Here is a 23,985-nt window from a genome sequence, read left to right on the forward strand (position 1 = left end):
CACCAATGCAGGTGCTCAGCACTTCTGAAAAGCCAGCCTCCAGGTTTTTAAAAATGTGGCCACCTCAACTGGAAACATCCAAAATGGGGTGCCACTTTTGAAAAACGCAGGCCCTGGTGTCCCGCCAAACAAGCGTGAATCGTGGAAACAAATCCTTAGCATTTTCTGTAATTAAATTAGACCTTCTTTGCAGCTGTAACTATGCAAATATCTGCAATCGTGATGTAAAAACTTAAGACTTCGGAACCGAATTGTCAAAACAAGGCCTCCTTGTGTGCATGCACAACTTTGCCTGGACAACTATTTGCATGCACAGTTTTTGGCACACGGCTGGTAAGCTAAGAACAGTGACAGATACCAATCCCAAGCCAAACACAAATAGGTTCTGAGCGTGTGAATCTCATCCTTTGTACAAGCTAATAGGAGGAGAAGGACCTCGGAGTCCTGGTTGATTATAGGATGACTATGAGCCGCCATTGTGACATGGCCGTGAAAGAAAGTGCACCTGCTCCAAGAAGTGAAACCCTCGTCCCCCCACCCAGAGGGCCAAGGCAAAGTCTGTCCGATGTAAGCATTTCTTTGAGGGCTTAATTATAACTTAAGTGGTGCACAGAGTGAATTAAACCCAAAGGCATTGGAAGAGATGTCCCTTGGCAAAAACTGGAGTAGGCCAGCAGAAAAATGAAGGTTCAGGTTTAGATGGGGAGGGTTTAATTAAAAGGGGTGGGGACCACTTGTGAGGGAGTGAGAGGAGGGCCTGGCAGAGCAGGGGCTAACCAAAGCCTTTTTGCCCAACTAGCCAGGGCTGGAGGGAGAATAAAAGAGGAACCTGGCTCAGTTAGGGGCTGACCATAGACGAGACGGGAGCTGGTTCTGCCCTCTGCAGGACCTGAACCAGAGCCGTCTACTGGATCAGCCACAGAAGCACGTAAGCCTCCAACCCCTCCCCCTGGTGCCAAGGGGGCACGCCATGCCCCAAACTTACCAGACTCGGATAAGAGGCTGGAATTCCTAAGCCCGGGGCCTCAGAGGCAGGGGCCTACACCCCGTGCCACCAGCTAACTCCGGGCCCTAACCATTAGGCCACCCAGCTGCCCGGGAGACCTGGCCACACCACTGTTTGCTAGTAAATGCTCCATCTGCAGAGGAAACAAAGCCACCATGTGGGGAACAATCTACAAAAAAAAAACCACCACCAGAAAAATCAAACAAAGAACAACCCAAGAACAAAATCTGCAAAGTCGCATGCTGCAGTGCCCAAGAATTCAATTCCGGCTCACAATCTGGCTCTAATTTAGAAGATAGCTCTGTGTTGTAACATTTGCTCCAAAAAAAGGGGAAAAAACAAACAAGAAGTTACATGAAAGGCTACTTGGCTACCGACAAAAAACATTTTCCCTGAATAAGCTGACTTTCAAGGGTTTTTTATTTTTTTGTTATACACTCTAAATATGCTGAGCAAAGAGGCATCTAGAAAAGAAGACGGTTTAGGATTTTATTTTCTAGTTCCTTAAAATCGTAGCGGCTGCTCTGCTCGGTTTTGGTAGCCAGAGACCCATCACTCCACTGACTGTGGCACAGTTATAGCCCTTATGGAATATAAAATAACTGCTGGACGGTAGGCCCTCTGCCATCCAAAGCCACAACCCTGACTCCCCTGAAAGGTTTTAGCACCATACTCACAGCTGTCAATACGGCAGAATGATACATTCTAGTGGTCTGAGCAACCAGGAGCCAGCTGGCGTGACACTGGAGACAGGAGCCCATGAAAGCAGGTTACTTCACAGCTGTGTATCTGCTGCTCTTTCTGCCATTCAGCCCCAAACTTTACAGCCTCACAAAACTCATGAAAACACACCAACGCAGATGGAAACTTTGCTTGCCCTTCTCCTGCCAGGATCATTGAGCAGAATGAAAAAAACAAAACAAAACAAAACAAAAAAACCCTGAATGCTATGCACTTGCCCATCAAAAACAATCACTAGCCCTGGTTTAGCAGGTGAACAGAATTGTGCATAGTTTGAAATCATATTAGTTCTGGCGTAAGGTTTGCAGGTTCCCTTTTAAACTCCTCACCGAAGTTCTCAGTTTTCCTAGAGTTTGTGGGTGATACGTTTTTCTTTGCCTCCTGGACGCTGAGACGATGAGGGGCACCCAGGTCGTATTTTCAAGCTATTCTGTGCAACTGCAAGGGCTAGAAACTTTACTGTAAGTGAAGTTCAGAGTCTCACCTAATCCCAGGACTCCAGGAGCTGGGACTTTCGGACCAACACCCAACACGGCAAGACGCACAGCAAGAGTTCGCAACCCTGCAACTTCCCTGTTCAGAAGGGGCAGTCTGTTTTGAAACACATCTGTCATTTTTCCACTTTGTCCCTCCTAAATGCAATGCCGAGAGGCAGAACCGAACCTGCGACTTCTGGAGCTTAGTGCATGCGCCTCCACCGCTTGAGCTAAAAGCCAGCAGGCTCTCAATTAAAGCCGTAGAGCAGACTCATTCTCTCTCACTGTAAGGTTTCTAAGTGCCACTACACAGGACAGGTGTGGTGGGTGGGTTACACTAACACGCAGGAGCTGCCCGAGGCCGGCTGCAGCAGCTGGCGCCCTAGGCGGGGTGGCACAATCAGCACCCCTGCCTGCATGGCCATCAATGGCAGTGACATCATCATCGAGCGCCCGGGCTAGCGGCACCCTAGGCAGCTGCCTAGCTCGCCTAGGCTCACGGGCCGCTCCTGCTAACACGCTGACAGTTCAGAATTCTCCAAAGCAATTGGAACAGCCTGTCCCCATCTTTCTAGGTAGTTCCCCGAGCCCTGGCCTGCACTAGGGAGTTATTTCGAAATAACCCCCCCTTATTTTGAAATAATAAGCGGCGTGTCCACGCTACCAAGCCCGTTACTTCGAAATAATGGGCAGGTTATTTCGAAATTTGTGCTCCTGCTTTCCTCAGGGAATAACGCTTATTTTAAAATAACGGTAACATGGATGCTCCGGTGCCGCTATTTGAAATAACTACTCCCCAGAGTAACTCAAAATAATTACTCCCCAGTGCTTCCTGGGGCTCTAAGTCGAGGTACTGTGTCCACAATAACGGAGCCTGCTCCGGGCTCATTTCAAGGCTACCCCGTACATTTTTTTTTAAAGACTTTAAAACTCCTGTTTTGAAATGTAAATCTGGGTTCATCCATTTGCAGTGCTGACAGAGATGCAAACAGCTTTTTTATCCAGGATGAAGAAAGGGGGGGCGTTTGGAAGCCCGGTCCAGAGAAACAGAAACGATATCGCTGATTCCCCCCAACATCGGGGCTCACAGTTGCCCGTCTGTGCCACCTGCCAGCCCTATGGCCCAGCTGCAGGGAAGGCAGCTGTGGGTAGTGTGGCAGGATTACGTACTGCGCTGGCAATGTGATGCACAGCCCAGCGCTCCTGGTGTTAAGCTCAGAGTGATTATAGTCATGCACAAAGGAGGCTGCTACAAGCCTGCGTGATATGGCAAGTGTTTTGCTCCTCCTATCCCGCAGCTGCAGAGAGAAATGCAAAAGTGTCCATCTTTTTCTACAGGAGCTTGAGAGATGGGGTCAGGTGCTGTACCTTTAAGATCCATGGGAGTCTGTGCAAATTCACTAGGGATCCAAAGCCCCTTGCTGTCAAGATCAAAGACACAGCACGAAAGCCACGCTGTCCTTGAAATGGATCTCAGATCATACAGGTCTGGGGCTTTGATACTACTGCAAGACAGCGAAGGCTAGCAAAGCTACAGGCTGAATCTCTCTAGTCCGGAACCCTCAGAGACTTTGCCGGACCACAGAGATCAAAATTATCTAGCAGAATTACCCACACTTCCATTGCTTGCTGGGCTCTTAGAAGACATATGGGGTCAACTGGAGCTAAATAACAGCACAGAACAGAGCCAGGACTGGCGGCTGTAAACAAACTTTATGGAACTGCAGCAAACTTGGCCACACCCATGGTAAGTGGACATCGGCTAACAAAAATCATGCCGGACCAGGGATGTTGCCAGACCAGAGAGTGCCACACTACAGAGGTTCAACCTGTAGTACTGAAGAGGCCCCTTCGTCCTGCATGCAGCTCAATTTCACATCTGTGACGTTAACTTGGCCAGGCGCTAACACCCCACCGAACGCTCCCACCAGGGGGAATAATTAAAAGTTTTTGCTTCATCACATTCATTTAAACCAGAAAGTGGAAGGATTAAAAATGGAGAGTTGTTTTTTTTTAATTGTAAAGACATTGACAAGAGCTGATACAGCAAAAACCAGAAAAGCCCTTCGATAGATTTAGTTCATTCTACTTAGCTCTGAGTAACACCACTGGGAGAGCAATTACATGCCCATAATTAATTATTTTCTACCTCGCTGGCGCTACAAGCCCTTGTGAACACTCAGACAATTGGGCCGCTCATCAGCGTGTCTCTGATGCCTAATTTTGGGGTGGGAGGGGTGCTGACCTGTGAAATGGAATGTCTCATTCTTTACCCCAAGGGGGCCTTTAATCTCAGTTTAAGAAAAGTTCTTAAAAACTTTTTCAGGGTCTGGACCGCTGTTTAACCCAAGAGTGTCTCGTGAGCACGCCCTGGCATGTGCATGGTCAGGAGAGCCGCTGTCTGTCCTACCAGCAACTGAATAACGGCAATTGCCTACATAGAAAAAACAACACACAGGCTGTGTCTACATTGGCACCCTTTTCCGGAAAAGGAATGCTAATGAGACAAGTCGGAATTGCAAATGCTGCGGGGGATATTCCTGATTTTAAGAGGAATAAGGGATCTTCTGGAAAAGGCTTTATTTTCCAAAAGATCCCGTCTAGACTGGCGCTTTTCTCCGGCAAAGCTCCGAGCCAGAAAAAAGCGGCAGCCATGTTCATGCAAATGCCGCGGGGGATATTTAAATCCCCCTCGGCATTTGCAATTCCGACTTGTCTCATTAGCATCCCTTTTCCGGAAAAGGGTGCCAATGTAGACACAGCCTTAGGGCAAGATTTTACCAGGTGTCCATTGATTTCAGGGGCCTCTCTTGAGATGTTTCATAATGTGCACATCACCTATCATAGGCTGTGTCTAGACTACATGCCTCTGTCGGCAGAGGCATGTAGATTAGACAGATCAGCAAAGGCAAATGAAGCCGCGATTTAAATGATCGCGGCTTCATTTACATTTACATGGCTGCCGCGCTGAGCCGACAAACAGCTGATCAGCTGTTTGTCGGCTCGCGCGCTAGTCTGGATGTTCCCCCTGTCGACATCAAAGCCCTTTGTCGGCAGCCCCGTTATTCCTCGTGGAATGAGGTTTACCGGGGCTGCCGACAAAGGGCTTTGATGTCGACAGGGGGAACGTCCAGACTAGCGCGCGAGCCGACAAACAGCTGATCAGCTGTTTGTCGGCTCAGCGCAGCAGCCATGTAAATGTAAATGAAGCCGCGATCATTTAAATCGCGGCTTCATTTGCCTTTGCTGAACAAACAAATCTACATGCCTCTGCCGACAGAGGCATGTAGTTTAGACGTACCCATAGAGTCCTTCACAGCAGAGTGAGGAACCTTTTTTGACTCGGGGGCCACTGACCCACAGAAAAATCAGTCAGGGGCCACACACAAATGAGAAGCAAAAATAAAAATACCCACAAAACACCTCACTGATGTAGCCCCCAACTGAGAAAGACACTCCCCCACTCCCCTCGCATACCAGAGCCTAGCGAGGCCTTCCCTAGCCTAGTAGATTTGTGTGCCCTCGCTGGGGCAGCAGCATGGGCTCCCCTATCCTGGGGGGAGCCCTGAGCCTTGGGGGACACATCCAGGCAAGTAGGGGGCCACATCCGGCCCCCAAGCCTGAGGTTCCGCATCCCTGCTTTAAAGTGTCTCCAAATCATTCACAGCTTCCTGTAAACAGCCAGTTCTCCCACATAAGAACAGCCAGACCGGGTCAGACCAAAGGTCCATCCAGCCCAGTATCCTGTCTGCCGACAGTGACCAATGCCAAATGCTTCAGAGGGAATGTCCCCTAAGTGGGTTTTTGTCATTGCCACATGATTCATGTGGCATCCGCCATCCATCAGCATAAGCCGAGTCTCTATTCTGTGCCTAGCCACCAAGGCCCGCGGGCCAAAGTCAGATTAGCCAACGCCGACTTCCAAGAGCACAAGAGCCGTCTTCGGGGGCCTGCCATCTTAAAATGGAGCGTAGAGCACCAGGAAGCGTCAGACCAGTAGATCACCCAGTTGGCCGACCACTCGAATACCATGTCAGCGAAGGCTCCACCCCATTCTGCCAGCTGGGGGAGGAGCGTTTTGGGTCTTCTGTGGACATTGTGAACTGGCACCAACTATCCACAGAATCATAGAACACTAGAACTGGAAGGGACCTCGAGAGGTCATCAAGTCCAGTCCCCTGCCCTCACTGCAGGACCAAGCACCAGCAAGACCATCCCTGATAGATGTCTGTCCAACCTGCTCTTCAATATCTCCAGTGACGGAGATTCCACAACCTCCCCGGGCAATTTATTCCAGTGTTTAACCACCTGGACAATAAGGAAGTTTTTCTTAATGTCCAACCTAAACCTCCCTTGCTGCAGTTTAAGCCCATTGCCCATGTGACGAATCCCGTTACACATGAATCAATAATCACAAACAGAATGACCACGCCATCCGGGCCAAGAGTTCCCAAAAAACGAGAGCGCCCCGGGGCGTGGTACTGGGCGTCTGAATGAGCTGCACTGTGAGGAGGCGGGAGCCTTGAGGGATGGTGAAGATCATGTGAGTCACATGGCGGCCACAAAAGGTCTCTCCATGGGGAGGCGAAGCTTCCCAACGGGCTCTTGCACAGCCAGGGCATTGGTTCCACGCAAAGTAACTCAACCAGAGCCCTGGATAGACAAATCAGTGTTGACCAGAATGGCCACCTTTAGCGCCCGAATCCTACTGGCCTCAGGCAGTCACCGAGCCACCGTCCTGGGGTGTGCGCGTGTGACAAACGAGATGCCAGGCGCGACAGTCTAGACAGGCAGCAGTCCGGAGTTCTGCTCCCGTTTCATGCCACGCCACGGGCTTCCGTCCACGTTCCAGTCCAGTCTAGGGGCACAGACACGCTCTGGAAGGCGGGTGTAAGAGCTTGTCTGCAGAAAATGCTTCTCTGCGTCAGAGGCAGCAGTGTGGGGCGGCAGGCGGGAGCTGGTCTGTGCGGGAAGCCAGATTTTCATCGTGCAACCTCTGATACAGAGGCAGCAGCGCAGGGGGCTCCCCGGGAGTGGGGCTGGGAGTGCACTAGCTACCGGCCCCGCCCCCGGGGACTATCCAACAATCGTGTAACCCAGGGGCGGGGAACCATTTTTGGATCAGGGTCTGGAAACCCACAGAAAAATCAGTCAAGGGCCACACCCAAGTGAAAAGCACAACCAAAACCCCAAGCCCCTCTATGACATGGCCCCCGACTGAGAAGCAGAAAAAACACTCCCCACATTCCCCTCGCACACCAGAGCCTACGGGGCCAGGCTAGTAGATTTTGTGTGCTCCAGCCCCATGGGGGGGACGGGGACTGGAGCCCTGATCTTCAGGGGCTGGATCCAGGCAAACTAGGGACCAAATCTGGCCCCCCGGGCCTTAGGTGCTCCACTCCGGGTGTAACCGATAAGATTTGGAGCAGTTACATGATGATTCAATTACACGAAATCTAACATCCCTAATGCCAGTCTGGGTCTTGCCCTCACACACGGGCTTTGGCAGGCTGAGAGTTATATCTTCATGCTCTTGGTTTGGAAGGCGGCAGTTCCAAAACCCTACCGCCTGCCCCATCTCCTCCACCTCTGTGGTTTTGAGAAAAGAAAACCCCAATTCCTTACCCAGCTTTGGGGACTCAGGCGTCAGATTTACCCTCATCTCTGTCCTGCTGCGTTCTTTGCTTACACGGCTTTTGCTGGATCCTGCACCCTTTCTTCCACCTCTGAAGGAATACGAATCTGCCATCTCTAGAACAAGCAGAGGACACATGTTAAAACCACACAAAAGCCTCCACCACAGAGAAAGCACATGCTGCAAGCAAGAACGGCAACCAGGGTGGAAAAAATATTAAACAGGACTAAATGTTCCCATAAACACAAAAGAAACAGGGTCCTTCTTATCTTTTCCATCCACATGCAGAATAATTTTATGTGCACTGAGGCATGTGCGGATGTGCACCACCAACAGAAACACAAAACCTAGCTGTGAGTGCTCTAATAATCAGCTGGGCACGTTTTAATTTCACCTGAGTGGCTGCACCAGCGCACAACTTCCAGAGAACCCTGGCAGGATGCATTTTTATTGGTTTTATGGTTGAAGGATATTACAGACGTGGGTGAGAAGTGGTTTTCATTATAAGCCTGTTTTCGCTACACATTCAAGAGAAAAGCCTTTATTAGAAATGATGGGCCAGATTCACACACAGAAATAACGAAGAAACAGCTTTTCCTCTTCGTTTATTTCTCTGCTTTCATTGGAAGACAGCAAAAGAAGTGAGTTTTAATGAACAGATCCCATGATAAATTTCCAATTTTCGCTCTTCGTGGCAAACTGAGAATTGTGAATGTTATCTGCATCCCCGGACTAATCATTCAGTTTAGTTTCTCTGTCACTAACGAGCCACCAAAACAGTCACGAGAAGCTGATCTCACTTCCCATGGAAGCCCACAGCAAAACTCCATCTGCCTCCATGATGGCAGGATTAGTGCTTGGAATTGCTGGTGGTTACAATTCCAGCCCGAGTGGGTTTCGAGTATTTTCAGACACCTGAAAAACGTCACAGTCCAAGGAACAGAAGAAGGGAGGTTAGGCTAAAACACGTGGTGCGAATCCACGGGATAGACGCCTGTCCTCTAGGCCACCCACGCAGCGGCAGAACCGACGGGGTCCTTGGGAGGTTGCTAGCTGCAGAAATCTGCATTGCTTTTGAAGCCTGGAAGCTCTTAAAGTATGTAACGAATCTACCAGTGCTGAGTAACTAGTCAATTCAGGGCAGCAGGGGGCAGGGGTATGTAAAGGCTGGGTAGAGAAGTGAACAGCATCTCTATAATTAGATGCAAGGTGGAGACCAAGTAGACGGGAGTCAATTGAAGCTTAGCTCTTTCCCATTAGCCCTGCCTCTGGTGTAAAGGATGATTAAACAGAATGTGCCCAGTCCATCCCTGAGGTCATTCAGAGAAGATCAATGGGGCTGAACGAGGGGCAAATTGGGCTCACCTGTTTGCACTGGCACAAGTGCACAAGTCGATTTCAGACTGAGGTCTAAGGGAGAACGCCGGATTAATCTCACTGGGCACATGTAGGCTCGAACCTGCCTTTTTTAGTCCAGTGAATAAAGGTGGCAGGATGAGTCCTCAGTACAACCCAAGGGGCTGGGCAGGGTTTAAACAGCAGTTCCGTAACGCACGGACAGGCTAAGGCATGGTTACTCAGCGACTCTCAGCCGTCCCAGACTCCGGGACCCCTTTCAGGAGTCTGATTTGTCTCACATACTCCCAAGTTCCCCCTCACTTCCAAACAACTTGCTTATAAAATCAGACACAAAAATCCAAACGTATCCCAGCCCACTAGAACTGAAAAGCTGCTCTCTTGCTTTTACCGTACAATTATAACATCTCTCAGTCGGAATATTAATGTTGTACTTACATTGTACTCGTTACATTGCAGACAACTTTTAAAAGCAACGAGTAGCCCTGTGGCACCTTAGAGACGAACAAATATAGATCTGTATCCATCATGAGCTTTTGTGGGTACAAACCCACCTCTTCAGAAAAGATGATCTTCATCTAGAGAGCCGTACACACGAGCCAGTGTTTGTATGAAACTGTGGTTTACACTGACTTTGCTTGCACTTTTTATGTTGCCAGTTGTAAAACTAGGTCAATATCTAGATAAGCTGATGTACCCCGGGAAAGACCTCTGCCTACCTCCAGGGATACACGTACCGCGGCTGGGAACGAAGGCTGTAACTCACACCCGGTGAGGAACAGGCATCCAGACACAATGCCTTGTGGAGTCAATAGACCACGTCAATGTGTGCACGGTTGTCTCCGTCTCTCTTCCTTTCTGTTTCCCAAGTCACCTATCTAGATGATGCTCTTTGAGTGTCCCTAGTCCTGTCCTTTGAGGCGCTCTAAACATTGAAGTGACAGTGCGTAGCCTGGCAATTGTGCAGCCAGGGGAGGGGGAAGAGGAGCAGTTGGTCAGCCAGCTGAGGGGAGTAATGAATTGTCCTGCACTGGGCATTTGAAAAAGGTGAGAACTCTGACTCCAGGGAGGCAAAGGGGGAGCCAGTCACTTTACTGTACCTTGCAAATGATGCAGCGTTGTTAGTAGGGATGCGAACGACTAGTTGAGTTGTCGCTTTTCCCCCCCTTGCTGCCTCTATCAGAAAGAGGCAGGAGGGGGCACAAGAGGAGGGGGTGTTTCAAAGCGACAGCACCACGTGGAGCCTGGGGTCAGCTGGGGACTCCCCCAGGCTCTATGCAGCGCTGCCCTTTGAAATGCCGCGGGGAGCACGGGGACAGCGGGGGACAGCTTGAATCCCCTGCTGGCCCCGGACTCCCCTCAGCGCTTTCGCCTTTGAACTATAACAACAGCCCTGGGGCTTTTGCTCCACTTCAAAGGCGGAGGCATCCTTATCGACTAATCGAATAGTCGATGCAAATTGCATCGACTATTCGATTAGCCAATGAATCTAAATTTAACATCCTTCGTTTCAGCTTCCCTTCTGCAATCAGGCAGAATAGCAGGAGAACTCATGAGTACGAGGAGTCTGGCAAAGGTAATGTGTGTAGAGTCCAGAAGTCTCAGAGTTTAAAACACCTTGAGATCTGATCTAAGCAGCGTCTCCCCATACTGTCCTCCGACCCCGGTTCTATTCCCCATCCGGGGGCCAGTCTTGTGGGACTACAGAGGCAGCCCGTGTGGTTTGTGAGGGATGCCTGTGTCCCAGTCTACTCCTGCTCCATTTCAATAGGGAGAATCCCCCCAAACACTAGCAGGAAGGGTTCTGAAGGGTCCCAGTTATTTACTTTTCTTGGCTGGAACGTTTGTATGTAGGGGAAAAATAGTCCAGTGGACAGAGACCAATGTGCCTGGCTCTGGGGCTGATTCACCCCTGCAATGTGGCCACAGGAAAGTCATTTAACCTCTCGCTTTCTCCAGCCCCAGGGCAATGATACCAATATTTACACATCAACCGGGGGCAAAGGGAGAATTCATTAGCTAACGTGTATGAGAGAGAACCCCCCCCCCCCAAAAACAGCCCATCCTCAGGTCTGAGCAAGGTCTGGGAACTTCTTCCCAAAATGACTGTGCTTCTAATGGGGATCATCACATGGGCACAGATCCTTGAAGAGCATATCAGTTAACGGCTGCATCTCAACAGCTTCCTGCCTGACACACATACACCCCGCCCTGTTGCTCCCAGCTACGCAAACAATTAACAGACACAGAGGCAAAGCACAGAAGGACATGAATGGACACTGTGATTCTGTGCAATCAGCTAGCGGGAAAACATTTTGTTCTCATGGCTGGATATCACGCACCGAACATTTCCTGGTTTGTGTTGTTTTTCGGCGGATTGCTCATTTATATTCACTGACTAGTTACTTATGCTTCTGGGTTTGCTTTGCTCTTGGGTGCACATGGGAAAGCTGTCCCTTGGCCTGCACTGGGCCCAATTCCGCAGTCACACACGTCTACAGCAGAAGTCCACTGGAGTGATACCCGAATCAGACCTGATATGCACATTGCGGCTTTGTAAATACCACCAAGCTTTAATCCTCAATAGATCTCAAAGCTCTTTACATACGAGGCGTCATCAGCCCCGTTTTACAGAGGGGGGAAACTGAGGCATGGAGGGCCGAGGTGATTTGCCGGTTACAAAGCCAGAACTAGAACACACCGCATGCCCGAGTCTCGGGCCAGTGTTCTACCCACTAGGCCACACTTTTGCCTCGAGCTCTTTAACTACCAGCCCCTCAGAATTCAGATGTGCTCTGTGCGGTTATTCATATTCTCCAAGGCCGCGTGACTGCTAGATTAAACTGCTGTAAATGCTGGACACACGCAATGCTGGTCTCTTTCTGAGGCCCCCTTCCGGTGGCAGGGAGATGTTCCACGCTCCAAAGGCTCAGCGCTACCCAATGTGGGGGAAACCCCCTGGCTCTGAGAACAGAAGCCCCCAACCTGAGTCCACCTCTCCCCTCCCAATGCAGCCTTGGGGCTCCACACACCAGAAGTTTCCACAGAGCTGCAGGCGGGAGGCTGCCAGGTAGGCGGATGGGCTCCGTTGTTCCCTCAGAGAGCCCACGTAGCCAGGATGCTGTTTCCCGTCCTCTAAGGCAGGGGTTCTCAAACCTTTTACCCGTGGCCCGCCCGGCTCGACGCAAACCTTTCCGCGGGCCACCCGCTGCTAGGGGAACGCATCGTTCATTGTATAAATTACGCCCGAGCTGCCGCTAGGGAGAACGGTTTCGTGCAACCAGCGAGAAAGGAAATAGTAATCGAAATTATTCAACGGGTTAAGTCATTTAAACTCTCTCATGTTAGTTTATCACAACTCCATTTTAAATAAAGTACTGTCTTAATGTCTGGCCAACACAAAAGGTTTCCACATGGTCTTCATTTACGGCCGGGGTGAGGAACTTCCTTTGGGTCGGGGGCCAATGACCCGTGGAACAATCAGTTGGGGACCATACAAGTGAGAAGCAAAATAAACCCCACCCAAAAAAAACCCCAACCCTCACTGATGTGGCCCCCAACTGAGACAGCTCACTCCTCTGGCGCGCTCCAGCCCCATCGTGGAGGAGAGAAACGGGGAGACAGAGGGTCAGGGCTTCCCACAGCCCAGATGAAGTCTTCTGGGGTTTGTGGGTTTTCCGGACTCCTCCTCGGCTCTGGGGTGGGAACAAAAATGAGGGGTTCAGCGTGTGGGACAGGGCTGCCAGCAAGTGTGATAGGGAAGGGGGTGCAGGATCCGGGTGGGAGGTGGGGTGCAGGAGCAGGCTGGGGGTGTAGGGTCTGGGCATGAAGGTAAGGGGAGGGCTCTTACCTGCCTCCACGCCCCGCGCTGCTCCCAGCCCTGTGTCCCAGGCCACTGGCCAGATCCCAGCCAACGGGAGCAGTGGGGAAAGCGTCCGGGCAGCACGCCTGCATGCTGCTCTTTCCCCAGCCAGGGGAGGGGGAGCCGCTGTGCACGGAGCTGCTTCTGGCTCCTCTTCTTCCCCGTGAGCCGTATCCAGCGGGGAGGCTCGGGACTATCCCCTCCCACACGGGATGCCGGTGCTGGCGCACTAACCTCGCGAGATGGGGGGGGGGGAGAGGACGCGAGGCTGGAACACCAGCATGGGTTCCCCGTTGCAAGAGGTGCTCGAGCCACCCCAGATTGAGAACCCCGGCTCTACAGGATTCCTCTCTGAGCAGGACGTGGCTGTGAGTTCAGGCCAAGTCCCACATCTTCAGCAGCAGCCTCCCAACGAGACCCTGCTTCCCTTCCTTCGCAGAGCTGAACAGCCAGGGCTGGCTCTTTCGCCCCGGGTGCCGCTCCTGGAGGCCTGGGGGGAACAAGCCGGCCTGGGGCCGGTAGGAGGTCAGACTTGGGGACAGTCATGGTCCCCCTGGGCCTTGAGACCGAGGAATCGATGCCCGTGCACATGTTAAAAGTGCAGCTCAGTATTCCCAGCCATTCAGTCCCACAGCAGAGGGAAGGAACCGCATCATCAGTCCTCCACGAAAACCCCAAACCATTTAAACCCCGAGGAGCTGGGTCACCTCCCAACCACCGACACAATCCCTTGTTTTGCAACAGTTTGCAAAGCCACCTGCTCCCGCAAGCTCTCCAGCCACAGCCTTGCTGTGGGAGCCCAGGTAAGGGCCATGCGCAGAGAGGTCGTGCAGGGACCCACCGAATTTGAAGAGGCTGCAACACGACTCGCCTGCGGCTCCCAGGGCAGGGCAGGGCGACGTAAGAACACGCCGAGGCTCTCCCATGAGCAGCGATCAGGGATGGCAGCTGGTCGTGAGCAGAGACACTGGGGTAACCAGCCTCCAGATGAACGGAGGAATTACAGCCGCGACTCTCTGCATTCTCCAGCACTTGCAGCTGAACAGCGGGTGTCACCAGGCCAGCCCAGGTAGCCTCTCTGTCGGTCTGAGGTTGGGATGTTACATTTCGTTGAATCAACTAATTGACTCGTCATCGGATTTTCCATCGACTAGTCCTTAAGCGGGGGAGCCGCAGCAGGGTTAGCGCCTGGCTCCGGCCCCGGAGCTAACCCTGCCATAGCTCTGCCTTTCAAATGTATTAAGAGCCTGCCAGCTCTTAATACATTGAAAAGCGGGTGCACAGCAGGGGGACCTGGCGCAAGTTGGGACAGCTGATTCCCAGCTTGCATTCAGTCCCGCCTGTGCTTCTGCTTTTTAAATGCTCTGACTCCTACTCCCCCCCCTCTTGCTGCCTCTGATGGAGGCAGCAAGCGGAGGGGAAGAAGCGACTAGTCGAGGGACTCGTTGACTATCGATTGAGCTTTTGCTTAGCGGAGAGTCGACAAGTCACTTACATCTCGGCTACGTCTACACTGGCATGATTTTCCGAAAATGCTTTTAACGGAAAACTTTTCCGTTAAAAGCATTTTCGGAAAAGCGCGTCTAGATTGGCAGGATGCTTTTCTGCGTCCGTGGCCAATCTAGACGCGCTTTTCCGCAAAAAAGCCCCGATCACCATTTTCGCGATCGGGGCTTTTTTGCAGAAAAAAGTACTATGCTGTCTACACTGGCCCTTTTGCGCAAAAGTCTTTCGGAAAAAGACTTTTGCCCGAACGGGAGCAGCATTGTATTTCTGGAAAAGCACTGATGATTTTACATGAGATCGTCAGTGCTTTTCCGGAAATTCAAGCGGCCAGTGTAGACAGCTGGCAAGTTTTTCCGGAAAAGCTGCTGATTTTCCGGAAAAACTTGCCAGTCTAGACACAGCCCTCTAGTTTGAGGTGTATTTCATTAACTGTTCTGTGTAGCCCAGCAGTGTCTGGAGGCCCCAGCCAACATCAGGGCCTTATTGCGCTAGGCGCTGCGCACACGGTATGTGACAGTCCTTGCCCCAAAGATCAGACAGTCCCAACAGACGAGACTGACAAACGGTGGGAGAAAGGAAACGCTGTTCGCTTTGTTTTGCAGAGGAGAAAATGAGGCACTAGGAATGACTGTGGCAGAGATGGGAATCTAACCGACGGGGAGGGGGGTGGCTATTGTGCTGGGATCCAGAGCTGTGGGAGGGGATATGCCGAGATCCAGGCAGCGCTGAGGACTGACTGCCCTCGGCCCCGCCCCTCCCGTGGAGGCCCCGCCCCTTCCGGGGCACGGAGCTGGGTCCCCCACACCCGCGATGGCTGTCGGCCCTGCTGCCAGTACCTTAGTCAAAGAGCACCCTTGCCTTGGGAGTCTGAAACGCGAGGGTTACAAGAGAGAATTATTCACAGCCATTTCATGCATAATGGATCCCACCAAGTAGCCCCAGCACCTTCCAGCGCGCCGTGCGTTCCATTGTCTGCACACGGGCCGCGTCAATTAGCTCTGAGGGGGCCCATCGGTCACACGGTATCGTTTCCATTCCCTGGCAGGACGAGCCCAACAGCTGGGATCCCCTGTCGAGAGCAACTGCTCACATTCATAATTTAAAAGTTCCATTTCTGCTAATATCGGCGAGTCTTCCCCGGACAATTCCAGCCAGCGGAGCCATTTGCAGGCCACAAAAAGGAAGAGATTTCAAAACACTCTGGCTGTGTCTAGACTGCATCCCTTTTTCGTAAAAGGGATGCAAATTAGACACATCGCAATTGCAAATGAAGCGGGGATTTAAATCTCCCCCGCTTCATTAGCATAAAAATGGCTGCTGCTTTTTTCCAGCTTGGAGCTTTGCCAGAAAAAAGCGCCAGTCTAGACACAGATCTTTTGGAAAATAAAGCCTAAGAGGGATAAGGGATCTTTCGGAAAAGGCTTTATTTTCCGAAAGATCAGCGTCTAGACTGGCGCTTTTTTCCGGCAAAGCGCAGAGCCGGAAAAAGCGGCAGCCATTTTTATGCTAATGAAGCGGGGAGATTTAAATCCCCGCTTCATTTGCAATTGTGATATGTCTAATTTGCATCCCTTTTACGAAAAAAGGGATGCAGTCTAGACACAGCCTCTGGTATTTAGCTAATCCAGCACAGGTTCAGCTCAAACCTGGGATATTGTCTATTTACAACAGCTTTGTGATTGTCTCGATTTTTGTCTGCACCGTCATACACGCGCTCCCAAAGCCCTCTGTTGTATCTGTACAGCTCCGAGCACAGCTGAGTCCTGGTCCACAGCAATACAAAACAGTCAGTACTATTACTCCTAAAGATACCAACAAAGATCCAGCAGAAGACAACTTGACACAGCTATGCTAACACCGTATGCCAAGAGCAGGGAACCTTTTTCAGGACGGGAGCCACTGACCCACAGAAAAATCAGCCGAGGGGGCTGCACACAAAAAACTTGCACTGACGTGGCGCCCAGTTGAGAAGCAGAAAGACCCTCCCCACATTCCCCTCGCACACCAGAGCCTCGGGGGGTCCAGGCTAGTAGATGGTGTGTGCTCCAGCACCCTGGTGGAGCAGCGGTGTGGGAGGGGGCTGGAGAACCAGCACAGGCTCCCCAATGCGGGGGAGGGGGAGGCAGGCCTGAGCCTTGGGGGCTGGATCCAGGCAAGCTGGAGGCCACACATGGCCCCCGAGCCTGAGATGCCCCACCCTTGCAATATACCATAAAAATGCACATTCCTTACTGGACCAGGATAGCTCGGGTAGACCATGCTATTGAGCATGTCTAGTGTTTTAATTAGACATGCAATGGACGAGGGGGGAGCAATAATTTTTGCCCTGGGGCCATCCCGGGAGGGGCGTGGTCTAAACAGGAAGAGGAGGGGCTACTCCACCCCCAGACCATGATTGGTCTGGGGGGTGGGAGAGCCCCTTTGCCCACCCTTCCCACTAGGCGCCCATGCCCTGGAAGAGGCTTGGCACGCTCCCCCACCCCCAGGACAATGTGAAGTGTCGCAGGCTACTCACAGGGCCGGGTCAGGGTGAAGGAAGCGTCACATAGCTCGCCTGCCCCCAGGCCCTGATTGGCTGGGGGAGCGCACGAAGCCTCCTCCGCTCTCCCTCCTCCCCACCCTGCAAGTAGCACGCAGTACTTCAAAGCACCACATGCTCCTGGCAGGGTGGGATGAGGTTTCCTCACCCCCAGCCAAGTAAGGCCTGGGGGCAGGGTTCTGGGTTCGAGCCCTGCCCACCCAGGGAGCATCACCATGGCCAGCACCAGCTTCCCTGAAGGCAGGGAGGTGAGGCAGGTTCTTGAGTGGCCTAGGGGTCAGGGCATTGGTTTTGGGACCCTAGGGTTGTAGGTTCAAGCCTCACCCACCCAGAAGGGGCAGAACAGAGAAGGCTTCAGGCACTCCCAGGCCCCAATTGGCCAGGGAGCAGGGTCTCTGCAGGCTGTATCCATGGGCCAGATCTAGCCCACAGAACGCCCCCTTGCCCACCCCTGCAATAGACGATACTATTTGCACTTGTCACCAGCATTCCCTCTAAGATTTTCCAACCATGAGCAGAGTGAGTTTGGGCTTGTGCACCAATATTGAGGTCACGTGCACTGGTCTGGATGTGTGCCACTGTGGCACCCAATTTATTCTCTCACATGTTGGAGCAGAACCCGCCCCCCCCCCCCCCCACTCCCCTGCCATGCAGCATGTCCGGTTCCCAGCCGCCAGAGCAGACCCTGCCCTCTGCAGCCATGTGGCACGTCCCCATCCTCTCTTCCCCCCCTCCCCCTATGTCTGGGGGAGCAGACTCTCTCCCCCCCTCCCCCTATGTCTGGGGGAGCAGACTCTCTCCCCCCCTCCCCCTATGTCTGGGGGAGCAGACTCTCTTCCCCCCCCCCCCATGTGGCAGGTCCCATTTCCGGCCCCGGACATTGGAACAGGCCTCCCCTAACCCCCCACCCCAGCAGCTCCCTCACCACACCGTCTCAGCTGGCCCTGCCCACCACAGCAGCCGCCTGCCACGCGAGTGCTGCTGCACAGCTCTCCAGAGGAGGTGGGTGGGGCAGGAATTTTGTGTGTGCAGCTGCACACTTTAGTGGGAACACTGCTTGTCACATCCATCCAGTACACTACAGCCTTTGACAATTTGTAATGAAGAGTCTGTTATTGACCTGACAGATGGTGACGTTTCCTTCAAAACCATTACATGGGAGACAGTGTGATCTAGTGGTTAGACTGGGAGTCAGGACTCCTGGGTCCTCTTCTCTGATCTCCTACTGTGTGAACTTTGTTACCTCGAAGGACAGAGAAGCTACAGACCCTAACCCTTCAGGCATTTGGGGCAGTTAAGATGAAGAGCCCCTATGAACTCCCATTGACTCCAATAGGAATTCTAGGCGCTAAGCACCTTTGAAAATTAGGTGCTTTAAACAATACCTAATAATAAAAATAATAATGATAAAATCAGTTAAACCAGGTGAGCCTGGAGAAGTTTAAGCCTTGTAGCCTCAAAAAATGTCACTTCCAAAAATTAAACCACAGGTTTTAAACAAAAAATTAACCCTTCTCACCAACCAGCTGCTTTGCTCACGCCATATAATGCACACAATTCCCTTAGAAAAGCTGGTGGGGGACAACTTAGAAACTCACCAATGTATTTTATGTTCTACCCACTTGCTTTTTGAAACATGTCCTCCTTTTAATGTAGCCTAAAACAACAACAAACCATTTATTCTTATAAACAATGCTCAAATCTGGTGCAACTTGGTGGACTTAGTGGAGTCAGACCAGAACCACAGAGCAGAAATCAACCCATGATATTTTAACCAGACTTCTTGCTCTTTATGACACATGCCGGAACCAGGTGAGCAATTACTTCTAACCTTTTTCCACCCTTTCTTTAACTTTTCCTTGCAACCCTGTGGCAGTTGACAATGCGGGGAGGGGAGATCGACAGACCTGAAACATAGCAGCAAGAGGAGATGTGATATTTATGACACTGGAATCAAGACTTTGATTAAAATTAAATGAATGGAAATTGCCTATCTCCTAGAACTGGAAGGGACCTTGAAAGGTCATTGAGTCTAGTCCCCTTGCCTTTGCAGCAGGACAAAGTACCATCATGACAAATTTTTGCCCCAAATCCCTAAATGGCCTCCACAAGGATTGAACACACAGCCTTGGGTTTAATAGGCCAATGCTCAAACCATTGAGCTATCCCTCCCCCACTGTGGGCAGTATAGAAGAGATGAAGCAGCCTGGTGACTTAGAGCTCTCACACTGAACTGCTACCCAGGGAATCCGAGGTCAAGTTTCTGAGGTCAAGTTTCTAGCTCTCTCCTGAGTAGCTTGAGCCTGGAGTTGCCAGGGCTTTAAAAGCAGCACATTCTACCCTGGAGAAAGCAAAGACTTTCGCCCAGACAAATCACTTCTCACTGACAAACAGTCAGATGAGATGGAACAAGAGGGGAGCAAAGACCTTTAAAAAGCTCAGTTGAGCGGGGAGACCAAGGATGCACGTGAGGAGAAAGCAAGGAAGAGAGGGATTTAGGGAAGGCTCTGAAAAATCTAATCCCACAAGACAACAGCTACATAGATTTTTCAAACTTGCTTTCATGCAAAAATGTCCAGCTAGCATGGTGCTTCCCTAGCCCCACTTGACAGCATGAAGTGGGGCTTGGATAGCATATCACACTCTAAAGCAAGCTGTACTCAGCCCTGTAGAAGCCGGCACGAGTCCTATCCAAGTCCGTCGTGTTTTACACAGGTAAATCTTCTGTCACGGTTATTGAACTTTTCAGGCAATCTTTTCTGTCTTGTTATCTGATCTGGGGTAGAGGGCCAGAGGGGTCCCTGCGCTCTGGGGGACCGGTGTGGATCTACGGATATTGGCATTTTAAGACAGCGGTTAGGAAGCTGGCATGTTGCTCCCAGAAAACCTCTGGCTATTTGAGTTAATGTGACACTCGCCATAAGAAGGAAAACAGTGCTGTCATCAAACCCATCCATTTCTGCTCACCGCTAATGTAAACGCTGGGTCAAGTTAATGCAGTTGTGTCCACTGCCACCTGAATTTGGCCCTTACTACCTAAGCTGGCATTTCTTGGCTCGACACCCACTCGCAGCTCTGATCTAACAAGCCCCAGTAGATCCTCATGCCAATGGCCAGTAGTAAATCCTCCTCTCCTACCAGCACCTTCTCAGGTAATAGGTAGCAGGTTTAAAACAAATGGCAATTTTTCTTCATGCAATGCATAGTCAACCTGTGGAACTCCTTGCCAGAGGATGTTGTGAAAACAAGGACTTTTAACAGAGTTTAAAAAAAACAACCCCCCCCCCCCCCCAAAAAAAAACCCCAAGATAAATTCATGGAGGTTAGGTCCATCAATATTTTTAGCCAGGATGGGTAGGAATGGTGTCCCTAGCCTCTGTTTGTCAGAGGCTGGGAATGGGGGATAGGAATATAAAAGAATAGTTGAATACCAGCTAATCCGGTAGTTGAGTTGACTACTTGCATTCTCCTCCCTTGTCTGCTTCTATATCAGAGGCAGTGGGGGAGGGGGGAGAAGGGGGCAGGAGCCGGTGCTGGGGGGGAGCCGGCTTAAAAGCCAGCTCTTCCCAGCACCATCTCTACAGTGCGGCGGCGGGGAGGGGACAGGGAAGGCAGAGGTTCCCCACTGCACCTCCCCCCCTTATCAACTAACCAACCAATTAATGGAAATTCCATCGATTACTCGATTAGCTGATTAATCAAAATCTGAGATTCCTAATAGGAAAGGGATCCCTTGATGAGTCCCTGTTCTGTTCATTCTCTCTGGGACACCTGGCATTGGCCGCTGTCGGAAGACAGGACACTGGCCTAGATGGACCTTTGGTCTGACCCAGCCTGGCCGATCTCACATTCTTAAAGTCCTAACCCTGTGCCAAAGGGCTACGCCTGATGCGCAGCAGGCCGATATCCGCTTGCTTTCTCCATTAATAATTTATAAACTGCTGCACTCGTTCGCAGCGTGGCTCGGTGGGCAGACAGTGCAGCAAAGGTCACAGGTCCCTGCCCTGGCGAACGCAGACGCTAACGGCACAAGGAGAGGCTCTGAAATAAAACGGCGGGCAGAAACCAACGTGCTGTCGGGTTGTTGATTGTTCTCCCAAGTTTCTAACCCATCACTTTCACTCAGGCTGGACTATTGTTGCTTTGGCTTTAGACGAGGGCAGCGCCCTGACGAATGGACTGAGCAGTTCTGTAGTTTGACTGCAGTTTCTGCGGGTCTCTCTCCAAATTACATCCTCTCTGGTAACTTTCTTACAGTCTGTGTTGGACACAGAGACCCCCATGCGTTCTACAGGCCCTTGGGGGACTAACGCCCTTCCTTCTTGAGCAGGGCAGGCACAGTACAGCCACACAGAAGCGGCGCTAACATTAAGGGCTGGTAGTTTCTACGTTTATATCCCTGAGTATTGCTGCTGGGAAGGACAGAGCTAAAACGAGGTTAGAACGTGCCAGAGGGCTGAAAGTTTCTGTTTCAAGCAGCGAAGCTCCTCGCTCGTACCCTATCTCCAAAGCAAATGGCAAAGCTTGACGCCTAGCAGACATGAAACAGAATTAGCCTCCTCTGAGCCAGGGGACTCTCAGCCCTCTCGGGGCTGCCCCACTGACTGCCCACCTGCCATAAAAGTCGTGCGAGTGCTCATGCCACGCTACGGTCCCTGATCCGACCTCGCCTGCCCATGCCAATGACAACCTGGAGAGATTGTCCCTCGGCTGGCTCTGTATAAGGGACAACGGAGCCGTCGCATCTCGGACCCAGCCTGGCCTAGGAAAACGTCCAGCCAGCTGCCATGGCCTTGCTAGACGTGCTCAGCTGACGGAAAGGCCTCTCCTTTGCTCAGCCCACCTGATTATAAACTCTCTGGTCTGGCCCACAGGAGTGCCCACCTGCATATACTGTCTCTGATCTGCTCCTTCCTTATGGGGGCCCAGCCAGCTGTCATGTGCCTGTCCGGCCATGTCATTACCTGCCTGCAGGCTTTGCCCTTAGCCGGACCTGCTGCTCCTAGGGCCCATCTGGCTGCACCCCTCTGGGCTGCCCCTGGAGCAGCCACAAGGCTCACATGACCTTGGCCTGCCCTGCCCGGCCCCGCACCTCCCAGGGCCCAACGGGCTGCCCAGGTGTGAGCTCACCAGCCTGCACCTCGCGCTCCGGAGCTCACCTGGCCGCAAGAAACCTCCCCTGCAGCCCCTCCCCCAGGCCAAGCTGCGGGCAGCGGGGGCAGCCCCACGTGGATGTCACCTGTCAGCGCGTGGGGCAAGGGAGCAGCGTAGCCGCAGCCCCGGTGGGGGGGGAGGCCGCAAGGAGACGCAACTTGCACCCCCCCCCCCTTTTTGAAGTGCCGACGCTGCAAAAAAAGACCCACCTGGCCTTCCCAGCCCCCCCTGCACTCCCAGATCGCCTCGTCCGCCGCTGGTTTCATTGCCCACTCTCCACTATAAAAAGAAGGGGGGTGGGATTTTTTTTTTTTTTTGCAAAAGGGAGGGGCGCGAAACTATTTTTATTTCTTGTGCACGGGGGGGGGGGGGAATCCTTCAGGGGAGGAGGAAAAGGCAGTGAAGCAAAATGGCGACTTTTTTATGGAGAAGGAGGAGAGAGGGAGAGGGGGGGGGGGGGAGGAATCCCAGGCGCGCCGCGAAAGGAAGCGGCGAAACCCTCGGGAGGGGGTGACCGGGCCCGGGGAGGGGGCGACCGGGCGGAGTAAAAGCAGGGCCAAGGGTGGCAAAGGGCCTGGAGGGGCGGGGGCGGGGAGGAGGGTTGCCAAGGGGGGGGGCTCCTTACCTCGCTGCTTGTGGCGAGCTCTCCAGGGCCCCCGCGCACACACACACACGCGCGCTGGAGCGGGCGAGGCGGCGAGGGCTCATGCGCGCTCCCCGCCAGCGGCACCCCCCCTTCCCGGCCACCTTTGACAGTTTTACGGTCGGGGAAGAGGGAAGCAACTTGCAACTCTCGCGTTATTATTTTAATACTGCAACAAGCCGCCGCTCGGAGCTAGTGGGCTCGCTCCCCCCCCCCTCCCTGGGCGCCTGGGTGGGGACGGTTGCGGGGGCTTGGAGAGGTTTGCGCCCAGGGCGCAGCAGGCAGGTGCGCCCGGCAGCCGCCCGCTTGGGAAGGTGGGGAGCGTGGGCAGCGCTCAGGGCCCGCCTCTTGCCCATGGGGCCGGGGCAAGAAGCCAGGCCGGGGGCAGCGGCACCCGCTGCCTGCGCCCCGAGGGCTCAGGGGTCGGAGCTGGCCGGCTGAGCGGTGCTCTGTGCAGGCCCCCTGGGATCAAAGGCTATTCCGGCCTCCAGCCCGTGCCCACAGCGGAGGGGACTCTCCAAAGCACTGACCCAGCCCTCTGGAGGTGTAATGTACAAGTGGGGGCGGCTGGGCAGGCTCCCAGGGGGCTCTCCGTAGGTTTTCACGCCACTGAGGCTGGACTTACAAGGACTGTGCCTGTCCCCGGGGTTAATTCTAGGGATGTTCCTGGCAGGGCTGCTGAACAAGGTGGGAGTGTTGAGAGCTGTTGAACCAACCTGTGACCCCTGTATTTAATAGGACCCCCCCAAGCCAGGGGCTGCCCCATTCCGGCACCAGCAGCCCCTCTTCGGTGGACATAGACTTCCTGGCACAGAGCAGAGTTCGTCATCCCCTAGCAATCAAGGGGTACCCCCTCCCCCTCAATTCCTCTGGCACAGGAATAAAAAAAAACCAGCCCCCTGCCCATAGTGCCTCCAACAGCCCTGTGGCATGTAGGTGGGAAGCGAAGCAGGTGGTGGATAAGTAATGGCAGGAGCAGGGCCTGTTTGCACACGGTGCTTGGCAAGCTTGTAAGACAATTGTTCACTATCAGGGTGCTTGCGTCATACTGCCCTGGGGCAAGGGAG

General features: G+C 52.6%; 1 protein-coding gene across 4 annotated transcripts in view; it reads right to left on the reverse strand.

Annotated features, from left to right (window-relative positions):
- The window catches only part of ZNF512B (zinc finger protein 512B), a 99,375-nt gene extending 76,291 nt beyond the window's left edge, over window positions 1-23,084 (reverse strand). For 3 of the 4 annotated variants that reach the window (XM_075901009.1, XM_075901008.1, XM_075901006.1), the window contains exons 1-2: window positions 22,901-23,083; window positions 7,849-7,974 (exon numbers count right to left, since the gene is read on the reverse strand). In XM_075901009.1, coding sequence (XP_075757124.1) covers window positions 7,849-7,972 — 124 coding nt within the window. In that variant the 5' untranslated portion in view covers window positions 7,973-7,974; window positions 22,901-23,083. Of the gene's footprint in view, window positions 1-7,848; window positions 7,975-22,900 lie in introns of all 4 variants that reach the window. The other variant, XM_075901007.1, reaches the window with a different exon arrangement.
- Window positions 23,085-23,985: the final 901 nt, after the last annotated feature.

Source organism: Pelodiscus sinensis, chromosome 18 (genome assembly GCF_049634645.1).
Source record: "Pelodiscus sinensis isolate JC-2024 chromosome 18, ASM4963464v1, whole genome shotgun sequence".
In the NCBI taxonomy this organism is placed as follows: Eukaryota; Metazoa; Chordata; order Testudines; family Trionychidae; genus Pelodiscus; species Pelodiscus sinensis.